This window comes from Cucurbitaria berberidis, assembly GCF_010015615.1.
Source record: "Cucurbitaria berberidis CBS 394.84 unplaced genomic scaffold K460scaffold_3, whole genome shotgun sequence".
NCBI lineage: Eukaryota > Fungi > Ascomycota > Dothideomycetes > Pleosporales > Cucurbitariaceae > Cucurbitaria > Cucurbitaria berberidis.
The window spans coordinates 6,194,495-6,220,869 of NW_024468937.1; the positions used below are offsets into that span (position 1 = coordinate 6,194,495).

The 26,375-nt window shown below is 51.5% G+C and overlaps 15 protein-coding genes across 15 annotated transcripts; 7 read left to right on the forward strand and 8 right to left on the reverse strand.

The window, feature by feature from the left end:
* Positions 1-167: 167 nt before the first annotated feature.
* Positions 168-3,659, forward strand: K460DRAFT_396135 (26S proteasome non-ATPase-like protein regulatory subunit 2). Its single transcript, XM_040936085.1, has 6 exons — positions 168-433; positions 500-564; positions 623-787; positions 841-1,190; positions 1,241-3,200; positions 3,259-3,659. Exons 1-6 carry the CDS (start codon positions 298-300, stop codon positions 3,277-3,279), a joined length of 2,697 nt encoding a protein of 898 aa, XP_040789394.1. The 5' UTR covers positions 168-297; the 3' UTR covers positions 3,280-3,659.
* Positions 3,660-3,889: 230 nt separating this feature from the next.
* K460DRAFT_310471 (COPI associated) lies at positions 3,890-5,543 on the forward strand. Its single transcript, XM_040930151.1, has 6 exons — positions 3,890-4,024; positions 4,112-4,186; positions 4,557-4,633; positions 4,726-4,794; positions 4,842-4,977; positions 5,042-5,543. Exons 1-6 carry the CDS (start codon positions 4,005-4,007, stop codon positions 5,076-5,078), a joined length of 414 nt encoding a protein of 137 aa, XP_040789395.1. The 5' UTR covers positions 3,890-4,004; the 3' UTR covers positions 5,079-5,543.
* Positions 5,544-6,173: 630 nt separating this feature from the next.
* Positions 6,174-8,386, forward strand: K460DRAFT_131933 (uncharacterized protein). Its single transcript, XM_040926678.1, has 3 exons — positions 6,174-6,627; positions 6,723-7,261; positions 7,340-8,386. The coding sequence occupies exons 1-3, from the start codon at positions 6,296-6,298 to the stop codon at positions 7,975-7,977; spliced, it is 1,509 nt and encodes a 502-aa protein (XP_040789396.1). The 5' UTR covers positions 6,174-6,295; the 3' UTR covers positions 7,978-8,386.
* A 488-nt stretch (positions 8,387-8,874) lies between these two features.
* Positions 8,875-9,189, forward strand: K460DRAFT_256548 (uncharacterized protein; the record flags this gene model as incomplete). The annotated part of the gene is made up of 1 exon (XM_040927422.1): positions 8,875-9,189. A coding segment is annotated over one exon (315 nt), but the record flags the coding sequence as incomplete, so codon positions are not given.
* A 503-nt stretch (positions 9,190-9,692) lies between these two features.
* On the reverse strand, positions 9,693-10,103 carry K460DRAFT_243882 (uncharacterized protein; the record flags this gene model as incomplete). Its single annotated transcript, XM_040927331.1, has 1 exon — positions 9,693-10,103. A coding segment is annotated over one exon (411 nt), but the record flags the coding sequence as incomplete, so codon positions are not given.
* An 812-nt stretch (positions 10,104-10,915) lies between these two features.
* On the reverse strand, positions 10,916-12,254 carry K460DRAFT_285413 (uncharacterized protein; the record flags this gene model as incomplete). Its single annotated transcript, XM_040928814.1, has 3 exons — positions 10,916-11,403; positions 11,452-12,098; positions 12,154-12,254. The coding sequence occupies 3 exons, from the start codon at positions 12,252-12,254 to the stop codon at positions 10,916-10,918; spliced, it is 1,236 nt and encodes a 411-aa protein (XP_040789399.1).
* Positions 12,255-12,895: 641 nt separating this feature from the next.
* Positions 12,896-13,270, reverse strand: K460DRAFT_356461 (uncharacterized protein; the record flags this gene model as incomplete). Its single annotated transcript, XM_040931962.1, has 1 exon — positions 12,896-13,270. One exon carries the CDS (start codon positions 13,268-13,270, stop codon positions 12,896-12,898), a length of 375 nt encoding a protein of 124 aa, XP_040789400.1.
* A 50-nt stretch (positions 13,271-13,320) lies between these two features.
* K460DRAFT_336281 (translation initiation factor-like protein eIF-2B subunit alpha) lies at positions 13,321-14,973 on the reverse strand. Its single transcript, XM_040930971.1, has 2 exons — positions 13,949-14,973; positions 13,321-13,897 (listed from the first exon to the last, which is right to left on the reverse strand). The coding sequence occupies exons 1-2, from the start codon at positions 14,924-14,926 to the stop codon at positions 13,808-13,810; spliced, it is 1,068 nt and encodes a 355-aa protein (XP_040789401.1). The 5' UTR covers positions 14,927-14,973; the 3' UTR covers positions 13,321-13,807.
* Positions 14,974-15,762: 789 nt separating this feature from the next.
* On the forward strand, positions 15,763-16,173 carry K460DRAFT_281774 (uncharacterized protein; the record flags this gene model as incomplete). Its single annotated transcript, XM_040928518.1, has 2 exons — positions 15,763-16,035; positions 16,099-16,173. 2 exons carry the CDS (start codon positions 15,763-15,765, stop codon positions 16,171-16,173), a joined length of 348 nt encoding a protein of 115 aa, XP_040789402.1.
* A 1,084-nt stretch (positions 16,174-17,257) lies between these two features.
* On the reverse strand, positions 17,258-17,787 carry K460DRAFT_131996 (uncharacterized protein). The gene has a single exon (XM_040926679.1). It carries the CDS (start codon positions 17,693-17,695, stop codon positions 17,399-17,401), a length of 297 nt encoding a protein of 98 aa, XP_040789403.1. The 5' UTR covers positions 17,696-17,787; the 3' UTR covers positions 17,258-17,398.
* Positions 17,775-18,435, forward strand: K460DRAFT_310485 (uncharacterized protein). Its single transcript, XM_040930152.1, has one exon. It carries the CDS (start codon positions 17,880-17,882, stop codon positions 18,075-18,077), a length of 198 nt encoding a protein of 65 aa, XP_040789404.1. The 5' UTR covers positions 17,775-17,879; the 3' UTR covers positions 18,078-18,435.
* Positions 18,436-19,403: 968 nt separating this feature from the next.
* Positions 19,404-20,228, forward strand: K460DRAFT_132011 (uncharacterized protein). Its single transcript, XM_040926680.1, has one exon. The coding sequence runs from the start codon at positions 19,494-19,496 to the stop codon at positions 19,947-19,949; it is 456 nt and encodes a 151-aa protein (XP_040789405.1). The 5' UTR covers positions 19,404-19,493; the 3' UTR covers positions 19,950-20,228.
* K460DRAFT_132015 (glycoside hydrolase family 79 protein) lies at positions 20,229-22,394 on the reverse strand. The gene is made up of 2 exons (XM_040926681.1): positions 21,490-22,394; positions 20,229-21,427 (listed from the first exon to the last, which is right to left on the reverse strand). Exons 1-2 carry the CDS (start codon positions 22,295-22,297, stop codon positions 20,508-20,510), a joined length of 1,728 nt encoding a protein of 575 aa, XP_040789406.1. The 5' UTR covers positions 22,298-22,394; the 3' UTR covers positions 20,229-20,507.
* Positions 22,395-23,137: 743 nt separating this feature from the next.
* Positions 23,138-23,827, reverse strand: K460DRAFT_367598 (uncharacterized protein). Its single transcript, XM_040933603.1, has one exon. It carries the CDS (start codon positions 23,416-23,418, stop codon positions 23,167-23,169), a length of 252 nt encoding a protein of 83 aa, XP_040789407.1. The 5' UTR covers positions 23,419-23,827; the 3' UTR covers positions 23,138-23,166.
* Positions 23,828-25,446: 1,619 nt separating this feature from the next.
* On the reverse strand, positions 25,447-25,719 carry K460DRAFT_284888 (uncharacterized protein; the record flags this gene model as incomplete). Its single annotated transcript, XM_040928772.1, has 1 exon — positions 25,447-25,719. One exon carries the CDS (start codon positions 25,717-25,719, stop codon positions 25,447-25,449), a length of 273 nt encoding a protein of 90 aa, XP_040789408.1.
* Positions 25,720-26,375: the final 656 nt, after the last annotated feature.

Genomic DNA, 26,375 nt, shown 5'->3' on the forward strand with positions numbered 1-26,375 from the left:
TCTTGACACAAATTTGGAAGAGTCGAGAAAGTCAGCGCTCGCGCCCGCTGATCATCGGCGGAACTTTAGGCTTGGCGCCGGGGGACATGTGGTACGCGAACGCAGAGCTGCCTCATCGACAACAATCTGCCCGCTATCACTCTACACCACGCTTTCTCTCCTCCACACCCTCCTATTCTGTCGCACTCGTTCTCTCTTGGTATAGGACGCGGCTCTGACAGCTCCCTCGACTCGGCTTCCCTCCCGCCTCCAGCATACACACTTCGCCGCCTGCCCTAGCTACCTTTTGTAATCAACATGGCGAAGGAAGACGAGAAGAAGCCCACAGCTGCCGACAAGGGCAAGGGCAAGGCTGTCAACGGCGATGCGGCCAAGGCCAAGGACACAAAGGCCGATGGCGAGGATAAGAAGGGCGCCGTTGCGACCACTGGTGGTATGTTTGGCCTGTTGCTGGACAACAGCCGTCGTAGCAGAAGATGGGACTAATCACAAGCTATAGAGGAGCTCAGCGAGGAGGACCAACAATTGAAGAGCGAACTCGATATGCTGGCAGAGCGGATACTGGTAAGTGGCCTATCCGCAGACGCATCCCCGCGACCTGTCCTGACCTCGTTCCTCGCAGGAATCCGACACCAGCCTGTACAAGCCAGCGCTCGAACAAATCAAAGACTTCATCAAGACATCAACGAGCTCTATGACTGCCGTACCGAAGCCGCTCAAGTTCCTCCGGCCACACTACGAGAACTTTGAGAAGGCGTACGCATCATGGCCGGAAGGCGAAACCAAGGTATGCACGACAGCCGCTCTCGAGGAACCATTTATGGATGCTAATGGGCGCAGCAATCTTTTGCTGACATGCTGTCCGTTCTCGGAATGACGTACTCGGACGAAGAGCGCCTCGACTGCCTCAAGTACCGCCTGCACGCGCCATCGACAGATCTCGGCTCGTGGGGACACGAGTACATGCGCCACCTTGCTCTGGAGATTGGGAGAGAATTCCAGAACCGCATGAACGACGATAAATCGACAGACGACGTGACCGACCTGGCCTCGAATCTCGTTCCTTTCTTCCTGAAGCACAATGCCGAGGCTGATGCGGTGGATATCCTGTCCGAGCTGGAGATGATCGATCAGATCGAACAGTACATTGACGAGAACACGTACCCAAGGGTGTGCTTGTACATGGTTGGGTAAGCAGCTAGAAGCCGACACAGATGTGGCTTGTTACTGACATTGCTAGTATCGTCCCGCTTCTCACATACCCGGACAACGACAAATTCCTTCGCACCACCTACCATATCTACCGTAAATACAAGCAGTATACACAGGCAGTGGCACTAGCGATACGGCTGAACGATCGGGAGCTAATCGAGGAGGTCTTCAATTCCACCGAGGACAAGGCCATCAGGAGACAAATGGCCTTCCTCATCGCCCGACAGCGAATATGGTTCGATGTCTCGGACGATGACGATTCAGAGCTCCAGGAGTGTCTCAACAACACGCGGTTACCGGATCACTTCAAAGCCCTCGGAAAGGAGCTCAACATTCTAGATCCGAAGACCCCAGACGATATCTACAAGACACATCTCGAAAGCAGCAGGACAGCCGGTCTCACCAACACGGATTCCGCCAGGCACAATCTTGCTTCAGCTTTTGTCAATGCGTTCGTCAACACTGGCTTCGGCAACGATAAGCTCATGTTGAACTCGGATAGCAAAAGTAGCTGGGTATGGAAGACGAAGGAGGAGGGTATGCTTTCAACTACCGCTTCGCTAGGTATGCTCCTGCTCTGGGACGTCGAGACTGGTCTAGACAAGATCGACCCCTACACCAATGTGGATGACGACATGGTCAAGGCTGGTGCCATGCTTGCTACGGGTATTCTCAACTCGGGAGTGCGTATGGACTCAGATCCTGCCCTAGCCTTACTAGGTGACGAGGACAACCTTGCACACAAGAACCGCAACATCCGCCTCGCTTCGATCATGGGTCTTGGTTTAGCATACGCAGGCTCGAATAAGGAGGAGCTCCTTGAGCACCTTTTGCCTATCGTCAGCGACACAAGCCTCGATATGCAGCTCTCCGCTATGGCAGCGCTATCACTTGGCATGATCTTCGTTGGATCAGCTAATGGTGAGGTTACCGATGCCCTGATGAACACCCTCCTAGACGAGGACCGGACCAAGCAGCTCAAGGACAAATGGACTCGTTTCATGGCCCTTGGCCTCGCACTACTCTTCTTCGGTCAGCAAGAGGAAGTCGATGTCATTCTCGAGACGCTAAAGGCGCTCGACCACCCCATGGCCAAGTCTGCGTCCGTGCTCACAGAAGTCTGCGCGTGGGCAGGTACCGGCGCAGTGCTGAAGATTCAGCAACTACTCCACATTTGCAACGAGCATATTGAAGATGACAGCGAGGAGAAGAAGGGCGATGAGCTTCTTCAGTCATATGCAGTCATTGGCCTGTCATTGGTCGCCATGGGTGAAGATGTAGGCCAGGACATGATCCTCCGTACACTCGGCCACTTGATGCACTACGGCGAGGCCAACATTCGAAAGGCTGTTCCCCTCGCCTTGGGTCTCATCAGCCCTAGCAACCCCCAGATGAAGATTTACGACACCCTCTCAAGATACTCCCACGACAACGATAATGACGTGGCCATCAACGCCATCTTCGCCATGGGTCTCTGCGGCGCCGGAACCAACAATGCCCGCCTTGCACAGCTCCTCCGCCAACTCGCAAGCTACTACCATCGCGATCCCAACGCCCTCTTCATGGTCCGCATCGCCCAAGGTCTTCTGCACGCAGGCAAGGGTACGCTTTCTTTTAATCCCTTCCACACCGATCGTCAAGTCCTTTCCCGCGTCGCAGCCGCAGGGCTTCTCACCGTCCTCGTATCCCTCATCGACGCCAAGTCATTCATTGTTGGCGACTCACATTACCTCCTGTACTTCCTGGCGACCGCCATGTCACCTCGCTTCCTTATCACGTTGGATGAAGAACTCAAGCCTCTCACCGTCAACGTTCGTGTTGGCCAGGCAGTGGACATTGTGGGTCAGGCTGGGCGGCCGAAGACCATTACCGGATGGCAGACGCAGAGTACGCCGGTTTTGCTGGCACATGGCGAGCGGGCGGAACTGGAAGATGAGAAGTATCTTAGCTTGACCAATGTGTTGGAGGGTGTGGTCATTCTTAGAAAGGTAAGCCTGCTACATGTACTTCCCAGCTCCCTGATGACATGCTAACGATATATGACAGAACCCAGAGTGGGAGGACTGAGCGAGTGAAGATTAGCAAGGAAGAAAAGGAATAGTCTACCCTAGCAGAGACGGCATCTGCGTCAGAAGTTTTGGCACTCTAATAGAATTACGGGTATTGTCCGCCCCCCTCGCATCACCGCAGGCTGCGACGGCAGGTACGCCGTTGTATATATAGATGTGCAAGAAGACGACATGAATGAAAGCATTGACACAATAGTCCCCGCGTTCCAGATTCTTGATAGTTATCGGTTGGCTACTCTTCAATCACGACTTTTTAGCCTGGACGCGAGCATTTTGCTGCGACGATGCATGTATTTTTCGTCAGGTCGGACGGGAGAAAAATGGCTACGAGGATATAGAGTGTATGCATAGTGCCCCTCTGATAGATAATGTGTAGGCGGCTGAAGCGCTGGTCGCTAGTCTTGACTTGTTGTAGAATCAGTCTTTCATGGACACAAGATTACACAGCATTCGTTGGTGAGTCGGATGAGAGACAGGAGGAAAGTAAACGCGTGGTGCTGAGCCCCATCATCGGCCCCGTCAGCCAATCAGGCCCTGTATGACGTTTTAGCGCGAAGCTGGGCCGCTGCTTGCAAGTCAACGTTGCGCAACCCCAAAACTTCAACCTCTACGACAGTAAACGACAAGTCTCATCTCCATCTCCCATCCCACCCGCCTCTCTCCAACCTCTCTGGGCGCAAATTCGTCAAACTGCGGTTCCCACACCTCGCCAGTCAATCCGCCATGGATTTCTCCGACATTTTGTGAGTACCGATGTCTGAAGCTCCAAAGGAGCTAGGCAGTCACGATTGTGGGAGGAATTGGGGATCTGAAAGCTAACGGAACATCAGTCGCATGGTGAACTTCGCCGTTGCCGTCTTCGTAGTCCTCGGTGGTATCGCCAAATTGTTCCCGTTCAACGATTTGTGAGTCTACCTTGCGCAAATAGTTCCCTCTATCCACTGCGTCGCATGCAGCCGAGCTTCCCGAGCGCATCGCAGAAGATGTTTCCAAGTCGTGTGACAGGGCAGAATTAGGGGTCTTTCAGCAGGCTGGCTCACAAGAGGTGGTTCGTACGTCAGGGGCAGCTTCCACGGCAGTCACTCCTGCGTCGAAATTTAGCATTATCTTGGGGCTCAGGTTGGCGCTTTCGCAACGCAATTTGCGGGCGTACTGTGATCGACGAGAAAAATATATATGCGGGATTGCGAAAGAGGATGAAGGAGACCTCAGATGGGGCTATTCTTCCGGAAATGTCGCCTCAATGTGTGCGAACAGCGCTGACAATAATCCTAGCTCGCATATCATTCTAGGTGTATACCTGATCATTTTCGGTCTTGGTAAGTATCAACCGTGCAAATGCGCGTTGGCAAGTCACTAACTTGGGCAACAGGCACTGCTCTATTAGGTTCGTAGACCATTCGCTATCTTTGGTGTGCTTGAGACAACTAACACACTGTAATAGAGTTCCAAATTCCGCAGCAGGTGTCTCGATATGCCTCGTTCATGTTCTCCTTCCTCGGTCGTGGTATCTGTAAGTTGGCACAATATTTGGTCCCTAATATATACTAACTAGCATAGTCTACGTGTTTATTGGATCCGTGATCGTGGGCGAGCGCTGGTTCCGCATTGTGCCAGGTACTATCGTTGGCATCGTTGGTCTTGGCTACGCCGTTCTGGAGTACATTCCTTCGATCGAGCCTCCAGCAAACATGCGGTAAGTTTTACTCGTCTCAGCTCGCTCTGTTGATGACGATGATGAAACTGACAGTAGATTACAGTGACGCTGACGCTGGCTGGGGTGCGGAGCAAGTGTAAAGCCACATGGGACGAATCCGAGGATGGCGGTTGAAAGAATCCTCGCGCGCCATCTATTACTTGACATTTCAGCTTTGGCAAAAAATCCGTCGTGCGCGTTTCATGTACTAAACTAGGTGTTGCAAGGTATAGGCCGGTCTGGCCCTCTGAGTCGTATCGATATCGACACAGTTATGACGTGTGTTTTGTGTTGGGATAGAATCGACGGGGATGTATTGGAAATAGCTCCAGGGAAATTGGTTATGAGCGTAGACAGCGGAGCCATTGGCTTTCGGGGCTGCAGATTAATGTATGATATTCAATTGTCCGTTGGCGTAGATGAACAAGGCTGGAATTGTCTGCACGTGTTCGCTTGACTCCTAGTGTCCGCAGTGCATGAAGCGGATACAGACTACCGCAGTCCACGCGTCGTAGGAGCGGCCATGCAATACGAATCGGTACATGAGGCGAGCCGGACCAAGTTCCGCTGACAGGATCTCCAGAGCATGATGCGTGTGGTGTGTGTGGGCTGGCCGGTTGATAGGCCTGGGACGTTGTTTTCTTTTGCCGTCGCCGCTGGAGTTCCAGGGGGGTTCCAGGTTCTGTTTGGCCTGACAGAGAGCCTGTCTAACTGCTTCCGTGTGCGTCGACGTTGCATGCACAACTGAAGGCCGGAAATTGTTGGCCGTCTTGAAATTTCGTGGTTGTTCATGGTCGGGCCTTGACCGACTTCATCAGGGCCTGGGGGCACGCTAAGTGACCAGCTTAGAATATCAGGGTTCCCATTGGCCACGCACGGGCATTCACCGCCTGACGCTTTCCAACCCTACCGACAAAGGCCACTCTAGCAAACGATTTGCGCCGCGTTATGACGAAGAGGATCCCCATGCCGTCTGGCGACCTCCCTTGCTGACCCGAGCTGCCATCAAAAACATTTTGTCCATCCATCAGTGTGCCACACACCACACGAACAATCCGTGTACCGATCCCTAGGGCCCGCACATTACACCGACTTGCGTTGGCGTCTCCCCCCTTGGCGTGTACCTTGGACTGCTGCTCGGTTATCAGATCAAGCGGATCTCAGATTGGTGCCCCCCCCCCCGTGTTTGGAACCATCCTCCCTATCGAGTCCAAGACGACGGATCTGCGCCTTTTCCTGTCAGCAGCACTGCCCTGTCACATCCGCCGCTGCCGTCTCCCTACTTCATCTCTCCTTCAGTCGCGCCCTCGACAACTCCATGGCGCATGCTTCAGCCAGCGGAGGCACCTCGCTGGCTCCAACGCCCACTTACCCCCATCACCTTTCCCGAGAATCAAGTAATAACGACCTGGAAATGGCCGAAAGCCTCCGGCGCCTGAACCCGGCACACGAGGCTCATGTATCGAAAACCCCAACCCCTTCACGTGAACAGCCGCCTGCCACGCCTCAGGACGACGCCCGGTCCGAGATCTACCACTCCCTGGAGGATGCGGTGCCCATCTCAACAGGACCACCAACCGCGGCATCGTTGTCTTTTCCGCCTAGGAGCGAAGGAGGGGCAAATGCGCCCGTTGCTGGCCAAGTCTGTAGGTATGTTAAACCCAAACTTCTACCTAGGCTCACCACTGGATGTTCAGGTTGCAGTTGGCCCCACGTACGCAGAGATTGTGCTAACCATGACAAAGCAACTGCAAAACGACTCAGACGCCGCTATGGCGCCGATCTCCAAATGGGGAGACAGTATGCAATGCTTGTGGTCTCTATATGAAGGCCCGAAACCAATCTCGGCCAGTGAACCTAAAACGCAACACTCAGCCGCTACCGATTGTATCTGTACAGCAAACCCCACCGCCTTGTCAGAGTGATAATAGCGGCACATCTCCCGGCAACCTTGCTGCATCGCCACGAGTCGCAAACTATGTCGCTGCAGACCAGATGACGGTCGGGACGTGTCCTGGTGGGGGTAGGTGTAATGGTACTGGTGGTCAGCAAGGCTGCAGTGGGTGTCCTGCGTTTAACAACCGCGTCTCGAAAACAGCCAAGTTTGCTTTGGCTCAAGCACATGCTACGACCAGGGATTCTGGGGGTGGAAACAGCACAGCTGCTAGCCCATCATCAGCATCGGCTTCGGCGAGCGCGATCCCAGCTTGCCAAAACTGCGGCACCACTATCACGCCGCTGTGGAGAAGAGGTGATGCTGGTCACATCATTTGCAATGCGTGTGGTACGTTGACAATGTTTCTCACCTACATGTGACACTTACCATCCACCGTTTCGGACGCTGACTGACTCACTCCTTCAGGGTTATACTTCAAACTCCATGGCACACATCGCCCGGTTGCCATGAAGAAGAAAGAGATCAAGCGCCGGAAGCGAGTCGTACCTGCGGGTGACGCCTCTCAAGCTCCACTGTCTGTTGCAGATTACTCGCCACCACAACGTGTTACACAGACTCCCTCATTTGAGCACTCTGTCTCCCCAGATCCCTCGACTGTCATTGAATCTCGGGAGGCCTATACCCCAGAGCCACGGGGGCCACTTGCTGTCGACTTTACACACTACTACGGCAGCGCCACATCTACATCAAACCTCACAGAACCGCGGACCTCATCTACCATACAAGCCCGCGCCCCATCACCCAGGAAACGCAGTCGAAGTGCAACAATGGACACTGAGGAAGTGCCTTCGGCTCCTACTAACCCGGCCCCGCATCGTCCGAACGCGATATCATCGATCTTGAATCCTACCCAGGCTGAGGATGCCAACATCGACCCAACGCTTTCGGTGCCGTTACGGCCAAGCGGAAGACCGTCACCAAATCCAGGAATGTCGCAGGAAGATAAGGTGGCTAGAAGAGAACGGCTGAGACGTGAAGCTGAGGTTATGAGGCAAGAATTAGAGAAAAGGCAAAAAGAGTTGGACGAATTGGAAAATGATTGAGGAGTTTAGGCGCATGCTAGGTTGACGACAAAAGCTTGACGGACAAAATGTGCTTTTTCGGGGTGTCTCAAAAGCAATTCATAACGATAAAGTGTCGAGCGAATCTCCGTTTATGTTTTCCGGGAATTACAACGCGGTACGAGTACGAATATAGCGGGTGGCACCTCTGCCTGAAATCAGGTCTCATTGGCGTCAAAGAATAGGTCCTGGCCGAGTGCTTTTCAAAGCATTCTCATAACGAGCATCCGGTCTTGGTATGATCTCTATACTAAATTCCTTGGCCCGACCCAAAACGACGAAGAAAGTAACGATTATGACGGCAGCATTCCAATCACACTATACGTAGGAAAACACGTTTTCGGGAACAGTTCGAAAACGTCTTGTGTCCTCCGAATCCAACAGTTACCAAACAAACAAACCTTGCTGACGTTACGCTGCCTTTCCTCTTTATTTCTGCAACGTTTTCTCTCATAAATTTCCGAGCGTCTCTTCTGTGCGTTCAGTTGCCGTGTACCGTGATGTTACGTGTGCGCAGTATGAGAGCCTCTTGGACAAAAGTGTCACGTTGAACCAGGTTGTCAATCGGAGCACAAAAGGGCGCAAAGAAGGTTAGTCATCACACATTTTCCCGCGTTGACAGGTGCTTTATTCAAGTGAAAGGTCTAATAATCGAGTCAACCTTGGTTAGATACGCGACTTCATAAGAATTTCACGAATCCAAACCCAAGGCGTGATTCCTACACGGGTGAATCAGCGTCATAGTACTCTAGATTACTTACTTTCACACTTTTGTGCATTTCTGAAATCATTTATTGTACCTCCCCTCGCCTCTCTGCTTCTCATAAATATCATTTTATACAATATAGAACCTCTGTTCAACTAAAAGGCCTCTCAACCATGGCTTACATCATCCGGATACCACTCTTTTATCAATCCTCATCCTATCCCTTCCCCACATCCTCCGACTTCCCTACTACAACAGCAACCTACATCGCCCTGGCCAGCGGCCCACCCGACGCCCAAGCTATCTTCAACGACTGCAAAGCATGGGGCTGGAAAGTTGAACACCGCCACTTGAACTCGCCCAAGGCGAATGAGTGGTGGGAAGCGTACAACAAGAGCGCCATAAAGAAGCAGTGGAACGAAGATCTCTGGCGGATATGGCAACGCGAACACGGTGTTAGAATTCTGCAGGAAGACGCGAAGATGAAGGGGGACCAGGCGAAGAGTATGAGTAGCATGCAACTAGCATTCCACGGGCTCAAGGAGGCGGGCAGGTGGGTGAAGAGGAACACGCTAGCGCGAGAGAGTACGGAGTGGGAGTTGAGGAGACTCGAGATGGCGATAAGGCGGGCGAGTGAAGCGTCTCGTAGGCTAACGGTTTCGGGGTCGAATCCACAAGCTCAAGCGTCTACGACATCGCTCTCTGGATCCGTGGTCGAGAGACTTGAGGGCATGAGAGTACAGAGGGGAGTGGGTGAGTCTAGCTCTGGCGAAGCTGGTAGGTTGGAGGTTTAGAACACCCTGTATAGAACTTCAGTTTTCTGATCCGAACTGAAACGCACGGGAAGAGCGGTACACTTTGGTATACACAAATTTCAATACTTACGTTGATGCTTTTCTTCTTTATTCAGTCCTGCGTTACGTCCCTGCTCTCCTATCTACCGAAGCTCATTGTCTGTCATCTTCCTTTCCTTTGCTTCACGCACGGCAATCTTCGCTTTGCTTCTCTTTTCCTCCCTAACCTCATCCGTCAAGTCCCTGTGGTTCACTCTAACATCCCATCGCTCCGGCCACTCAATCTTCCCCAATTGTTCTGCAAAAGCCACGCTCCGATGATGGCCGCTTCCACATAGACACCCCACTCTCAAAACTGCCGCGTCATCTTCCCCTTTTGCTCGTGCTTTCCGGGAATCCATAAGCTTTCTGATCTCTTCCTCTGCACGTTTGAGTAGATCGTGAAATTCATCCCGGCTCATGAGTTCGTCTTGCAGTTTGTCATCCAGTCCGGTGTGCACCAGGCGTACTTGTCGCGGCGGAATCTTGGTCAGGCGGCAGTCGTATTCCAAGTCGGGTTTTGGATCTGGGGGTGTAAATCGGTCATAAGATGTTATTTGGAGTGTTGGCTGGTGTTGCTGAGGGTTGGAGGACTCTGAGTTTTCGTTGTCGTCATCGTTTGATGGAACTTCCTTCGCCGGAGCGACGAGAAAGGTTTCAGCTTTCGATTTGATAGTAGATAATACAGACATGGCACGATATCCTAGCGATTCGAGAGGAATATCTTGTATAGTGCGTCAATCTCTTGCATGTGGTGTGAAGAGGGTGAAGTGATCTGTTGCTGATTGGTTCTTGATGGAGCAAAGCCGAAAAATGGGATGATTGACAAGGAATATTCCATAAATCTCCTTTACGAATGTGTAATTTACACAAATCTATTCTCTTCTCTCTGGAACTTCTGGGTCGTGGGCGCGATGGGAGAGTTTTGGTTCTAAGATCTCATTGGTGGATCTAGCAGTATGACGATGGTGGTACGTCTCAAAACGTGGAACTTCACTAGATTACGTCAATCCCAGCATCGCTGGTGCACCTCGATTGCTTTCGTTATTGTAGATAAAATGTCTGGGTTTGTTCGTGTTGTTCTACCAATTGCATGACTGTCTCTAAAAATACTTACACTGATATTTACATATAATAGGACTTGGATATGAATGCCCAACTAACCCTAACACTCCACGCTAGACCCTCCTAAGACGTAGTCTTCTTTTCTGTCCTCCTACAAAATTTCGCGTGCTGCCAACTGTAGTTGCGAAAGAATAGCATTACCAGAGTCGGTCATCACGATGGTGTCGCTGCCTCACGTGCTAGAAAGTCCAACATCATTTGTAGGACTCAGTTCCATTTCGTCCCGTAACCTCATTACCTCTTCAAATCGGCTCTCTCAAGGGGATATATGCTGTGCTTCGAGATCTCTCCTGTTTCCTCTCCAACCCCACGCTACTCTTTCCATTGTCTTGTCTTCATCCTTGCCTGGCCACATTACTTCCCCAAGGTAGACAGCACGAACGCAGAAGGCCGCCGTAATAAACCACATGATGACCAATAACATCGTCAAAGCACTAGCTATGCCGTTTAAGGCCTCGCTATGTAACACTTCTGCAGCTTGTATGGTCGCGAGAGTAAGGCCAGCATTGGGAAAGATAAAAGCCCACCAATTCAGCGAGAATGACATCTGGCGTACTCCGGCTAAGACGGCGATAGTGGTGATAAAGAAGAACCAATACGCAAAGAGTACTAGGAAGAGACCCGACATGATGCCCAAAATGCGCACTATCTCTCCATCTGGGACTGCAGTGTCTGTCCAGTAATTTGGCGAGATGAGCGTCGATGCTTGCTTTGCGAGGGAGATGAGTCCTGCAGCGGTATATCCTGATATTGTCAGGATATCGTAGAAGCAGATAAGATCAAAAAAAGTACCTGCTGGCCCCACTGAAACATACATGCCAGGTCGGAAATTCGCCGATGGTAAGGCGCTGGTCATCAGGCGCTGCATATAGATGCCGTACATGAGGAACGATACCACCCAGGCAAGCCCTTGCAAGACGACCGCTCCAACGAAGATTTTCCAGCTTGCGTCATCCGGTTGGCCGGGGAGTATTGTGCACGCCAATGTTCCTACCACCAGCAATGGGTAGATTGGGAAAATCCACGCTGGCTGTGCATGGGTAACGTTAAGCCGTTCAAGTCGAAAGAACATCGAGTATTGAGCAATACCAACAATGAGCGCAACTGCGCAGTAGATCCAGAAACAGACTTCGAGCGCTTTTGTAAGCCATGGTCCCGTCTTAGCATTGCCGTAAATATACGCGCAGTTCAAGATCAAGGCAACTGAGACCCAGTATGTACCATGGAAGAGGCCTTCTACTGGATGATGAAGTGATGCCAGTATTTTGTGTGGAACCAAAATAAATCGCGTCATCATTATGCCATTGAAAAGAAGGAACAAAACGAGGTCGAAGATGAAAACAATCTTGCCAATAGTGTGTAGCCCATTGAAGCGGTTCGGAGTGTTCCCTAGAACAACGGCAAGCGCCCCTGTAGACATTGTTGCCGCAAACCAAGGCCTATTTCAAAAGTTAGATCACTGCCCGCGTTGATCATGAGGAAGGATTCGCTTACCAGGTGAAGTGCGCGATACGATCTCGGAGCCCGACTATTAGCGGTGGCGTTTCACTACTACTGTCTTCATGCTTGTGAGGCTTCTTCTCGCGGAATCGCATGATCACGTCTCTTATCGACAGTACGAAGTGGCTGTGTCCATGGTCCTGAGCGCTTTGGGGACCTACATATACGTCGTCAAACCTCCTAGAAGGTGTGCCGGCCCCTTCTCATAATTGGCGGCATTAGCGGGCTTGTCTTACGCTTGTCATGGTCATGCCAGCACTTGAGTGCATCATGCCGAAGCTGCGACGGGTTGCTCCGGATTTACTCTCAGAAAAGCGGCATCGTAAAATGCTACAGAGGAAGGGCTAAGATGAACGAATGGAGCGTTTTTTTTTGAAGCCATGCTTTGCAGCGAGTGACATGTATTTTGTGGTTTTTGATCTGTGATAAATCAAATATAGGATAAAGTATGGTAGTTCTTTTGCTAATACAGATCCTCGAGCTGTACGCTGCATATGCGCCATTGACGTCACTGCTTATAGCACTTGCGTACCTCGTTTACGAGGCAGCGATAAGTTTGTCCTTTATTTACTGGTTCTACTCTGAGTAGTAGTATTCGATAAGCTAGAGCAATTAATGTATCCAAGTACGTGTATATGTGGTAAACTGGATAGTTGAGACACATACGATACCCTAGACGCTTGTTTTGGTTTACTAACTTTCGTCATATGTCCTTTTTATCCGCACATACATCGCGTTAACTGGCTTCATCCTTTCCTCTTTGATCACTTTCTGGTTGTTCAGTCCCCGAGATCTCACAATCCCTTTGACTCTGTATTCTCGCTTCCCTCTCCCACACCTCCTCCAGCGGCAGCCTCGGTCCTTCTCCCACCATGTCCCCAAAGATCATCTGTGTCCGGCGCCGTCGTTGCTTTACAGCTCTGTCGATCTCCCTTAGCGTGTCCAAGTACTCAATATCATCATTGTTGTGCCTGGTGACTACCCAGCCCCAGGTTCCAAGATCTCGTATCATCGTCTTCTCGTGGTCGTCGGGGTTGGATAGAGTGTATATATAGAGGGAGTTGTTGCCAGCACCTCCTGAGGATGGGGAAGGTTGAATAAGGTAGGACATCGTGAGTATAAGAAACAAGAAAATGCTGACGAAAGTCTGATGAAGTTGATAGCTATTGCTGAAAACGTGTGTTAGTGGTTGCTACTGCAGTCAATACCTTTGACATCTTTGACATGCTTCACATTCAGCTATATGTTACAGGAAAGTACTCCTTCCTTGAATACCGAACATTTGACCATTGAATAGATCTACTAGGTTTCATATGTTGCGGCTCTGTGATTCTCCGCCAGCCATCACGCATTCGCTTTCGTGTTGCGGTCTTACGTATACCGCTCCATTCTCGACAACCGCCTTTACTCGACCTCATTCTCGTTTAGGTCGACGTATACTTGCCCCAGTGCATTCCCATGTCACTCGTGGCTTTTCTCCTCAGATGTGCTACGCTTGTTGCGGCGGGAGCGTAACGCGTGCAGAAAGGGGAGTCCTCCTTCGAGGGGCCTAGCACTCATGTGAGCACGAATCGCAGGCGATTAATGGCTTCCGTGTGGGTATATAAGCATGTTTGGAGCGGTCAAGGTAGGTGTGCTGAGGGAGGGCTCAGAACCAGATCTTAATCAGCTCTTCTGACACGGCAGAAGGTGTGAGGACGCCTGACTCGGTGATGATGCCCGAGATTAGATCGGGGGGCTATCGCGTGTGTCAGCTCATAGTGTCGCGCGTTGTGCAATTTTGACATACCGTGAAGTCCACTGCATCGTGAGCATTGAGCCCGGTACCAGAGCCCTGCTTCGAGGTCATATCGGCAATGGCCTCGTCGAAAACATTTCTCTGTTCTCCATCCTTGCTCTTATCCTCCTTGAGCGTAGGTTCTTCTGTGACTTTGAAGTCGAGAACCTTCTGCTCGATGGGTAGGTCGAACTGGCTCAGCGGATACAGTCTGACGAACTTATGACTCTCTGCGACGACGTACAATGGCTTCCCCTTGCTCTTGGCTAGCACACCCATTTGGTAGGTTCCCATGCGGGAGATGATACCGCCATTCTCTACAACGCCTTCTGCCCCGACGATCACCATATCGACCTTGCCCAAGGAGTATGCGACTGCCGAATCTGGAATGGTAGCTACCGGTACGTTGTGCTCGCGAAGATCGGCGACGGTCTGTTCACCTTCCGTTGAATCGGATGAAATCGACGATGGGAGCACGTAAATGACCCTGAAACGGATCGTGCTCGACTCTGCTGCCCTTCTCAGTAGCGCACCCACTACTCTTGAACCGCCGTTTGTGAGCACGGTAGCCCCGTCGCGGATGAAGTGCTTGCCGAAGCTGGCAATCTTCTCCCTACTTTGCTTTGCCCGCTCAACAAAGAGCTTGCCATTGGAAAGCAAATGGTTACGTATCGCTCGGAAATCGTCGTCGGGTCCTAGGTTCAAGCTCGCGGGACGGTTGAGCGTGGTGATGAGGTAGCGCTGGAATAGATCTGTCCCGGCAGAGAGGGAAATAGGATTGGCTATCGAGGCCTTCAGGGCTGCCGTGTGACGTTCGAGGAGGTCTAGGGTCTCTGCGACGGTAGAGACAGAGCTCTGCGCGATAGCTTCGACAAGTGCCTCGATGGCAGCAACGGGCATGGTAAGCTCGGGATCATCTTCGAGGATTCGGCGGTACGTCGCTACAATATCAAACTCTGGCAGCGGTTTCGGTTCCGACTCGGCGCTCATTTTGGCGTTCAATCCTGTAGTGTTGGGGTTGCGCTGGATTTGTGAATCTTTGGAGGGGTTCGTGAAATGTGCAATTGAGTCATGGCGCCAAGATCGGACAATCAATGGCTTCGCTGTCCCGCTTCCCCAAATATTGCCCTTCTCTCCCACGCAGCACCCCCAGGCCCCTGTCACAGGGACTGTTTAGTAGACGATTTTACTACTTGTGTCATTAGAAATGAAGCTTTGGTATTGATGTCTCGAATACATTGGCAATAAGAAAGCCTCATCGACGACGTCATAATGCACCACGTGTCGTAGCGAACAGAGAAAGTCCCGACTGTCCCATGTACTGACGGGCAAACAGGAAAACCACATCAACCCGAAAAAGAGTCTGTAGCTGCGAGTAACCTGGGTTCTTCGCTTCGGATCCGGACTGCGGGGAGCCAGCCCTTCACGATATCTGACATGCCAACTCGCCTCTACCGACCTCGTTGCACCATGGTTACCCGAGCATTCCAGAAAGTCGAATCTCGGCTATGTGATTGTCACCCATATGACAGTGACATGTAGCCTTGATGTCGCTGTACTGACATTCATTATTCACTGTATATTGAGATTGCACAGGCTCTGCTAAGCGAACCATAGTCCACTGTGACTCCACAACACTACCGTCAAACGCTGGAGACTCTGAAAATCATGTAGACCCTGGCGACCAAGTTCCTAATCATCTGTTGCTCTATACACGATTTCTTCCAACACGGGACCTCCAATTAGCAACCAAACAAGGTACTGCCACATAGTAGAGACCGCATACTAGAGTGGCAACAAATACCAACCACCGACCAGTCATCACCATGCCGTACATAATCTATGTACCGGCAATCCCACGACCGTACATCACCAACGACCCCAGGATCTACATGGACTGTAGCAAGACCTTTGGCTGGACTTGCGAGTCACGACCATACTCCGATTCGTACTGCGAAGAATCACGGGTAGACGAAGACATGCGCGATGAGGGCGATCGACGACGCGAGCAGCTAGAACGATATTGGCTTGAAGAACTGGACCTGCGGGAGAGCTTCATGAAGAAGGTTGAAATTGCGCATGGGGAGATGCCGGTGGACGTGGAAGAGCCTACGCCCATGGAGCAGCCTATATCTGTTCCTCTTATTCAGGTATTTGGAGAGCACGACAAACATGATTCGGTACATAGCGTGGTTGTCGAGGTCAAGGAGATTCTAATCGATGCTGGAGATGGTTGAGTGCTTGGTTTTCAGTATGGAGGGAGGTGATTCGGTATGGTTGGTAGTCACTCGGGTAAACTCTCGCACGCTGCTGTCTCTCGTGTCTTGATCGGAGAGCCGCGGGGCATCTTGAGCGAAGACTAGTGATTGATATGAGAACAAGGCATGATAGCCTGTACTACCAGTATCTCAAGCTCATACAAATGGTGGCATGTTGTGGTCTGCCAATCGTTCAACTCATATATTCGTGTTTCAGTTGGTCAACGACCAAAGCTAAGATCACAGGAAGATGTTGTCGTGACAAGGATGTTCGTAACACTTGCTAATGGTAATACCGTAGCTGGGGTTCATTGGAACAGCCTGCTTGGCTCTGGGGTACATTGGCGAGTCTTGGATGCATGCTTCAGGCTTGGTGTATCGACCACATGACCTCGCTTCAGTTGTTGGGGTCGAGCGGAGGGCTTGGTCCCAAGCTATCCCGCCATCATACACCAGGCTATTGTCGGCCCAACATGTCATTTAGGTTGAGATGGTGCAATGATCATATTCGGTGGCAGGCAGCGATCAACGGACAGTAGTTTCAAATCTGAGAAGCTGGCTTTGACGGGGGACGAAATTGTCACCTGCATGTTGGTTATCGTGAACTTTCTTTTTGTTGTCTTTGGCTTCATGCAAGCATCCCACGTGTCTCAACAGCGAAGCAGGATTACACCCCCCATATAGTAGAATTGTCACGATCGAACAGTAGAACCATAGAGAAGCTTCGGTTGTCAATTCGGTGTGGCCTCCCAAGATTTCGCCCAGCATGCCCAGCTGCAGGCCGTGGCACCAACCCCACAGTCGTCATCGGAAATCGCACGAACCCCTCACCACCAAACTTTCCATTACGATCACCCGTCCGTACTTGTCCTACCACCTCGATATCCGTCCGCTCATGTTTCCAGGGCATCAATGACTCCATCGGCGCGGTGCAAGCTCCGAGGTAGGGAGCAGCCAACGGCCACAGCTCTCGTCAACATAGCCAGCCCTTGCTTACAGGCCGAACCACCGACGGACACAAAATCGTCCCGTTCGCACCTCAACTTTTTTTCTTAATGCAGCTGTTCTCAACACTATGCGTCATCCCTGCCTGGTATCACACCAGCGATAACATGTTGCAGAATCTAGACTCCGCCAACAGCACACCCCCTGCATCTTGGCCGGTCTAAACCCCGTCCTGCCTGGGTTTCAATCTTCTTGGCCGCTAGCGGAGAGGAAAGTGTGCGGGGCAACTCGACACATCAGGCACAACAGGCCAGTTATCACCGCACCGGTGGTCGGAAAATACGGCACCAACGGAGTTTTGCCACGCGTTGTGCAGGCCGTGGGGCGAATCAGCGCGGCGGACGTGACGGCGGAGATAGCGTTTGTGCTCCCCCGTTGGTCGATGCTGATGTTGGCGGGTTTTCATTCGCTCCGAGAGTGCTTGTGTTGTCGGGGATAGGGTTTTGGCGTTGCGCTTGGGTGGCCTTATGGTGGAGCTGGGGTTTGGGGGGTGCATGGGGATGGCATTCTGAAGGCTTGGGTGGGAGTTGGGCGCGAGTATATAGATAGGTGTTGTCCCCACTTGAGGCAGAGGACAGAATCATCGATATCCTATTTCAGACTTTACATCAAGAGTCTCGAACAGCTTACCTCATACTTTGACCATACATCCACATTCACTCGAGGCCAACACTATCACCATGTCTTCACCAGCTACTCAATACGTCTACATTCCCAACCTCGTCGGCCGCCAAATGCTACGTATCGCCATTGACGAAGTCGAAGCTGAGGGTCAAATCATCTCATCGACAATGACTCAGACTACCCCACAAACGTCAAGCTACATCCGCGACTCCTCGCCATCACCTAGCGTCGAGAGCGTTGAGGAAACCGAGTGATGAGAACATACCTTATCTGGGATGAAAAAACCGAGCGAGGACGAAGGAAAGGGAACTCTCCACGGACACTAAATTGTTGCCCATTTGGATTGGCAGACCTCATGCCAAGCACATCGAGCCGAGTCGACCATTGAGGTTGACATTATGAAATTCACCTCTGGACACGATTGTGACACACCGCCTATAGGCCAAGCCGCGAGAGCCGCACGACAGGATTTAGATCTTCAAGAAGTCAAGAAGGAGATGATGGAAGATGTGGGGCAATAATCGTGAAGGGGATCTTTGCTTGGAAAGGGCCGAAGGAAGCTTGGGAGGATCACGATCATGCCATTCGATCGGATGAGAGAAAAGAGATGATATGGCTTGGCATATAGGGTTGGGACTACTAGGACAAAATAATATTTTAGCATAGTAATAGTAATGCTTTGCCCTCTACACTGTACTTTTGTCACAACCTGCTTGTGGAGGCGTATCAACATTTCGACCACCATGACTTGTTTGCAATGTTGCCAATGCGTTTCTACAAGATTTTGGAGCGCATGCAGCTGTCGGTTTGCCTGCTATGTTATCGGAGATGAAATAAATCGAACCCTTCCTCAAGGAGTCACCTTCAACATTCTTTGTCGTACTACATCATACTCTCTGATGTTGAAATCGATCTGAAAACGCAAAAGCCGGGTCATCACCCCTTGGCGGCATGACTCTCTGGCCTCTCCTTTCTCCACTCTTGTCGCTCCAACGACTCGATATCTCTGAGATGCGTGCAGCACTTCTTATACCATGAGCTGTTGATGCATTTCTATGAATACACCCTCGCACAATCAGCAAGAAACGAGTTCCACCTTGCAATCCGCTGATGCGAATGACATATCTCACGTCAGCATTGAAGCTACAGCACAGAGAAGAAGTTGATGGGATGGATAGAATTTTTTGAGTTGTAGTTGAGCAATGTTGATCGTGACGCGCAACGTGGGTCTAGTCAGTGTTTCTAGACAAAAAAGGAAAGAGGTAACGTCCTACAAGAAAATAACTTGGAAAACGCAATCAGACTTGAGAACTCGCGACAGGCCTCATCAACAGAGTCACCGGCGTCACAATGTAAAGAATCGGAGACAACGTTTCGCGACGCTGACGTGGTCGGTATCTCGCAAGATGTTCAGCTCCGATATACAAAGGCACGACGTCCACGGCCTTAAGTCACCCCGCGCCGTACCATTACCTACGGTAGCGGACTAAAATGGCCCAATTTTCTAAATAGTCATCCGCTGAGTCAAGCCAAAGTGTGTACTTTGTCGTCCAGGGGCTGATATCTTCAAGGCACTGATTTTGCTGCAGCAGGATTCGCTGACAGTGGCTATTGATGCACATCCATCTGCTCATTCTGGACAGCATTTCGACGCTCGCACTTTACCCGTGATGCCTTTCGTTGTGCTGCTGTGGGTGATGCTTAACATTGCCAGCACGCTCAGCCCACTAGAGGCTCAAGCCGGGTTTTACCACTGGATGGTTGCGCTTCCGTCGCATGAAGCGTACTCGGTCTTGATGACTATTTGGTCTGCCGGGGCGCATAACCGCCTGTATCGCGCGCTGCCTGTTTTGTTTCCCTGGTGGCCGGTGGCTAATGTTACTACCTCGATTACGCATATTCGCGCCTGCCATCTGGCGTACAAGCTTGATCAGGAAGAAAGGGCTGGTCTGGATGTAGAAACCGGCTTGACTCCAGGGGAAGGAGCGAAGGAGGACCCTGCACCGCTGCAGAATACCCTCACAACGGCAACGACAAGGACGTGGTTGGAGAGGGAGAGGACTGTAGAAGATGTAGCGCTTGAGCGGAGACAAGTGTATGGGCCATCGATTCCGCCCTTTGCATGAGTATCTTTTGTTCATTCAGCAGGTTGGTGTTGTTTGCTTGTATACCCTGGTGGTTCTTGTTTCTCTTTTCACCCTCTCCACGATATAATGTAATATGATACGATATTATGTCATATGGAACATAATACCTAGACTAGATCATTGACCAAAGAAAATATCGCTGTTGTATCCATTCATATGAGAAACATACCAAGCAACATAAAATTATATAACAGATCTGTATTATTTTGAATCCTGGAATCTCTACCATGTAGAAATCTAGTAGTGTATGTACTTTGCCATGTACAAGTTTGAGAAAACACGCAGCGAATGCGTGTTCAAACCAAAGTAAAAAGGCCCTTTCGAGATTCCTAGGTGACCTTCCCAAAAATGCAACCAGGAAAACCAACTAGCCAACCAATTGTACAAGCTCTAATATATGTTGCTTGATGCCAGTATTAACCCCGAAACGCCGTCATGATGCATATGCGATGCGATTTGTTTCATGCAAGAAAAAAAAAGAGACAAAAAAACATGTCGAGTCGACTGCCATTACAGCAGCGTAGCATGCTGCTCTCCTCATCTGGCAACCACCATTGCCAGGGCTACTATTATGGCCATGATACTAGTGTAGACGGCGTTGCTCGCACCAGGCATCGAGGTCGTAGCGGCACTGCTCTTCTTGGACTGTGTGGGATCTGGCTTCAAGACCAGATTGACACCAAGCTGCCATCCGATGTTTGCGACAATGGCCTGGGAGTCCCGAATCGGGATGGAGACCTTGCCTTGGCCATCTGCAGTTACTACATTCACGGTGGCATCGGCGACGTTGGACTGGCCTGTGATGTCGTCGTAGCTCAATCCGTTCCACGTGACACCCTTCTGGCTGTCTCCGCCATCAGCTGTGAGATAGGAGAGGAAAACGTCCTTGTTTGCGTTGGCTGAACCAAGGTTGATGTTGAATGTGAAGCTACCCTTGTCCTGGGAAGCCTCTGCTAGTTTGGAGTTGATCAAGACGAGGGCTTGGAGGTTGTCCTTTGCATAGGCGGCGTAGGCGCGGATACGACCGCTATAGGTAGCGCCAACATTGCTGGTCTTGAGGACCGAGATTTGAGTGGTGCCGTTGCCGTTGCCGATGAGTTGTGCGACTGCGGCGTGGGCGTAGTACTGGGGTCGCACAAAGCTGGTGTCGCTGCCGTACATGGGAATGGGCTGCCAGGCACTGGCGTTTGAGTTTGCCGTCATGTGCATCTGGACGCTCTGGATACCGAGTGTAGCGGCATACATGAAGAAGTTCAGGGTCCATAGGGAGGCGCCGAAAGTGTCGCTGACGCCGGGCATGCCGATGGGGCCGACGGAGCTCATCTCTCGCAAGACGTAGGGCAGGCCGGTGTTTAGTGCTGCCTTGACCTGCTTCTCCCAGTAGGCAAACTGCGTGTTGGTGGCATCCAGGTCCATGAGATCATCTAGCGTGAGGGGTGTTGGTGTAACGCCGATGACTGCAAAGGAGTTAGCTATAGTTTTACTGGAGAGAGATGTAGAATGGAGGAATGCAACATACAGTAAAAGTAATCGTGCTGATTCCAGGCCGTCATGAAGTTGTTGCCGTCCCTCCCCGTCATGATGCCATCGTCGACGAGCTGTGCGATCTCAAACGTGGTTCCTATCGTCGAAGCGGTCGCGGGCGGCTCGAAGAAGGCTGATGGCAAATTGGCAGGCTTTAGAACACGCTCGTAGAGTTTTGCGCAGCGGTCCAGAAACTGTGTTGTGTAGGTCTGTCCGGTCCAGGGTGCGCTCCGGAACGAGTTCTTCAGCCACAAGTCGGGCTCGTTGCCCACTTCGAACGAGTATAGCTTGACGTTCTTCATGCCATCGACGGCACCCTGGGCCATTTTCACGATGCGGTCCTCCCAGTCATTGTCAATGTAGGCCATGTTCAATCCAAAGGTAACGGGGGTGCCCTTTGGGAATCTGTCCAATGCCTTGAAATAAGCCGGACCTATTATCATCGAGTCTGCGGCAATGACGCCCTGTGCGCGGGAGTTTGTGTTGGCGGTCCACTTGTACTGCGTCTGGCTTGCATCGTATATCATGTAGTCCTGGGTGTTGCCTCCTAGACGGATGTGTGCGGGTAGTCCTGCATAGTCGGCCAGGTTCTGGAGTAGCTGCACGGAAAAGGTGTTTGTGTCATCGCCGCCGGTAAAGGAGAAGAGATTCGAGGGCTCGATACCGAAGCCTGCAAACGACGGGTCGACGTAGTTGGAAGCGCCGCTGGGGACAGTGGTGGCGGGGGATAACGAGATGTATTGCGCGAGGGCGCGAGACGAAAGTATCGCTATACTAGTGGTACATATCGAGCGAGTGAACATGGCTACTGCAGGCTCCAACCGTGGGCGAGCGAGCGACCAGTAGTCAATATGCAAAGGCTAGGAAAAACAAGGGAAAAAAGTCGACGGGGATTCTAAAAAGCGATGGGTCTAAAAAGCGAGTGCAGGTGGGTTATCAGGAGGGACGGGGGGGGGAGGAGGAGGAGGAGGAGGATGAGAAGACGACGTGGAGACGGATGGTGTCTGCCCACGCGGGCTCGGCGGGCTACGGTGTACTACTTCTAGCTACCATCAACAACATTTGGCACATGCGTCACTTTATTTTGGGCCGGCCGCCCATGCAAGACAGGCCTGTTGGCAGCGGGCGTGTGTGTGGGTTGGGAGGCGGCGGGAGGAAGATGCGGAGCCTGCGGAGCGTGCAAAGCCTGTCCCAAGCCAACGAAACCTGCAACGCCCAGCCCTCTTCCCGATGGCATCGGCCAGGGTGACATCACCACTTGTCTCAATTGACGCGGACGACTGGCAGAAAGGGGGCTGCGAAACCTGTGCGAGACGATTGAAAAGGTCCCGATGTGGGCGTTCGCGCGTTCGCTTTGTCGCCGTGCGTGTGCATCCAATACGCGTCAGACATCGGTGACGGCTAGTGGGTGGCAGAGGCGCCGCTGATCACGGCGCTACACCCATCCAAGGCCCGACTTGGGCCAGGGGGGCAAGGAACGAGGGCATCAAAGCTTGTTGTTCAAGCAGCATATTCTCTTTCATCATGCCTGGTTTGATTCCTTTTGGCTCTTCCGTCGCGGTGTCGATGACACCCCTCACGCACATCCACACACCCATCCTGCTGTGTTGCGGCTGACGCCCTGCGAGAAGCTGACTGAGCATCGACTATTCAATTCAACACTATCGGGACATTAGGCGCTGGTGACGAGTCCGAAACATGATTTGCAAGGCCAAATATCAATCAGCTCCATATATTGTGGGTACCTGGTCGCTTTTCCCCTTTGGGCCGACTGAAAAAGCCCGAGTCCAAAGCTTACTTTACTGCCCAGCCTTGTGCCGGCTCCGGCCTCCTCCACCCCCACCCCCCAACAAACAGCCTCCATCAGCCCCATCAGCCTCCAGCAGCCTTCAAACAGCCTCACCCAGCGTAACCACCTGAACATCGTCTTGCCATTACTGTAGACGACATCCCAGCCATACCTTCCAGCCCCTTCTTCCTGCCCTCGTGAGGCAGCCAACACGGCCTTGACCTCATCGCAAAGTCGTGCTCGTACGCCCAGATGCCCTCACCACCCCTTCTTTTTCCCTCCAACCTGCTTCAATACGCTAAAGAAGCTCGGAAGCAGCCCTTGGTTTGCTTGTCGACGTCGCTGTCCAAGACACGGCCACGACCTTGATTGCAGGTTCATGTGCAGCGACGTCGGTGGCCGACCTGCCAAGGCTCGTTCCGGCACACCCGTCGTCGACTCTTAGAACCGACCGCGAATCCCAAAAACGTCGATCAAAGGCTTGGCCCTTGCTGATTGTATTGTATCGACATACTTTGCCGTGATAGCCTCGTTTGCATCCGTGAGTCGTAGGAAGATGCATCACAGCCTCAGCCCCACAATCCGAGTGAAGAAGGTTTGCGCTGTGCAGTGACCGCTTGGCTTGAAAAGCAGCCAAAACATGATGAGCTGCACTTTGCGCATGACAGCTTTCTCGCTAGAGAGAGCTAAATCACCCTTTGCATTTCTCAAGCAAGCAGAGAGACGTCATCTTTAATACCCGCACTAGTGAAGCGGTGTACATCTTTGAGCACCAGCTGTCCGTTAAAGTTCTGGTAGATCGATAAACCGCGGCGAAAGCAGTGCAACTGGAAGCAGACATTCTGGCTGAACAAATCCTCGTCAGCAAGCACGCCGGATTCCAGTAAAGGATCCAAGTCGACCTGCACAGCGCCACCATGTTGCTCCTCCAATCCCGTCCCAGAATTGCACTTTTCCCGAACCTAGTTCGCGACTCGGCTTTGGCAATCTAAATGTCAAGTCCCCTGCAATGCCTGAAGAAATCACCTTCGTCCGCAAAGACTGGTATCTTGTCCCATGACGCCAGGTCATGTACTGTCGTCTCATGGAGTGAGCCGAAGCACCATTTTGCCGCAATGGCATAGATCTTGCCACTCGAAATATCAGAAGAGGATCTAGGTGTGCTGTGAGCTTGCGTAGAACGATATACCGACTAAGATGTTGATTGCGCTTGGAGTTGTACCGCGAGAGCCTACGATGACAGACGCAAGCGGTACGTTCAGTACATCTTGCAGTTGGGCCAGATCTCCCAGGCGTTGCACATCATAATTGTAACTATACTCATCAGTCGGTGAGAATCATACATCCGACCTTTTGATGGTCTTCAAAGCAGACGAGTTGGTGAGAATCTTGGATGGATACGTCCCGTCATGCCTCAAACTCCAGCTGACTGACCAAACTTTTGTGTGGGTGTTGGAGGGATCGGGGATCATTTTCCAGTTTGCCATGATGGTGATAGACCTGAACGCGGTTAGATGTGCTTGGCACCAAAGAATGTAGTTCTCTTGCAACTAGCCAGTGATAGAGCAGGTGAGATGAGTTGATGTGCTCTTGTGCCTGGCTCTTCTGATACAGACAGGCAGAAACAGGAGCTTGCTGCATACTGGTTATCATGATATGGAAACTGGAACTGGCATGATCTCTTGTCACTCACAATGTAACAGTGACGGTCGCCAGACTTAATCACTTGTTCGTGCTGAATTGGAACGCCAGATTGGTAACAAGTGATATGAAAATGAGATGATGATGATTACCGCTACAGAAGCTGAACTCCGATGTATCTTCACTGATTGATAGACCATAAATTCGCCCTACTCCACGTCCATCAGTAGACCTGATCGAAAAGTGATCCCACTTCCATTGAGGTTCTGTACATCAACATATACATGATGTTTCTGCTTAGGTTATCATGCCATACAACTGGGTGTCAAGTGTGTCCCGGCCCATATCTCCCTGTGAACGCCTGAACTAACGCCGCCAGTAGGAACAAGCCTCACTCTGTTAAGGAATCGTGCCCTCTAGCTACCTTCAAGTATATACCGACATCTGCCAGTCACTTAGCAACACGCACCACCACCACCTGTCCAGCCCCTATATTAGCCATTCTTCCTCAACACACGGCTACTAAGTTCGCCTCTCCGCCCTCCCTTTTGCCCCTTCATACATGAGTGCTTCTAGATTCCTTGCTCTCACTTCATTCATGTATTCTTCTTGCTCGTTGGACATTGGCTTGATCCCGGTAGTATCTTCACCAAAGCCATAGACGGAGTGTATAGCGAAGCCGCAGCATACAAGGAGCGCAGAGCCAACCATGATGAGGAGGATGATGGCGAACGGTGGAATTGCATAGTCGTCGTCCCGCTTTACGAGGTGAGGCAGTGTTGCGATGGGAGCCATTGTTATAGGCTGTATATGACTTTGTTCAGAGGTGGCGTGAATACGTCGTCGACAACGTGGCTACTTGTGCACTTTGTCTGGGTTTATGTGCCGGTATGAGATGTCGAGGCGCTTATAGGCACGGTCTAGCGGCTGAGTAGGTGTGTGGAGCAAGATGTTTTGGTGGATGGGCGATCGAGAGGATGGCCGGCAAAGGGAGAATGAGGCGTAACGCTTGATATACGGCGTGTCTTGGTCTCGTGGTCTCTGTGTGTAGGTAGGCTTAGGCGGAATGGGCAATTTAACTGTAGCGACTGAGACGAAAGCCTTCGGACTGCGGTGTGTTTGTCTAAGTAGAGACTGGAGTGAAGGAGGATAGAAAGAAGAAACAAGACGATAGATCGGGCTTTTCAGAGACGTACCAGACCTTAAAATAACTATCTGCCTTGCAGCCTACTGTTCGCTGTCCCCTAACGCCCCTCTGAGGCTATACCTGGGCACGGGCCTCGAATTCGTACATTTCCTTTCCAAGTCTAGCGCCTCGCTGGACAGCGCCAGCGATTGGTCAAGCTCACATCTCAGGCGTCCCAAGCCCCCTTCGGTAGCCCGGACAGCACGTGATATTACGAGCAGACCAATCAGAACGACTTGGAGTATTACTTAGTCTTCCTAATGCA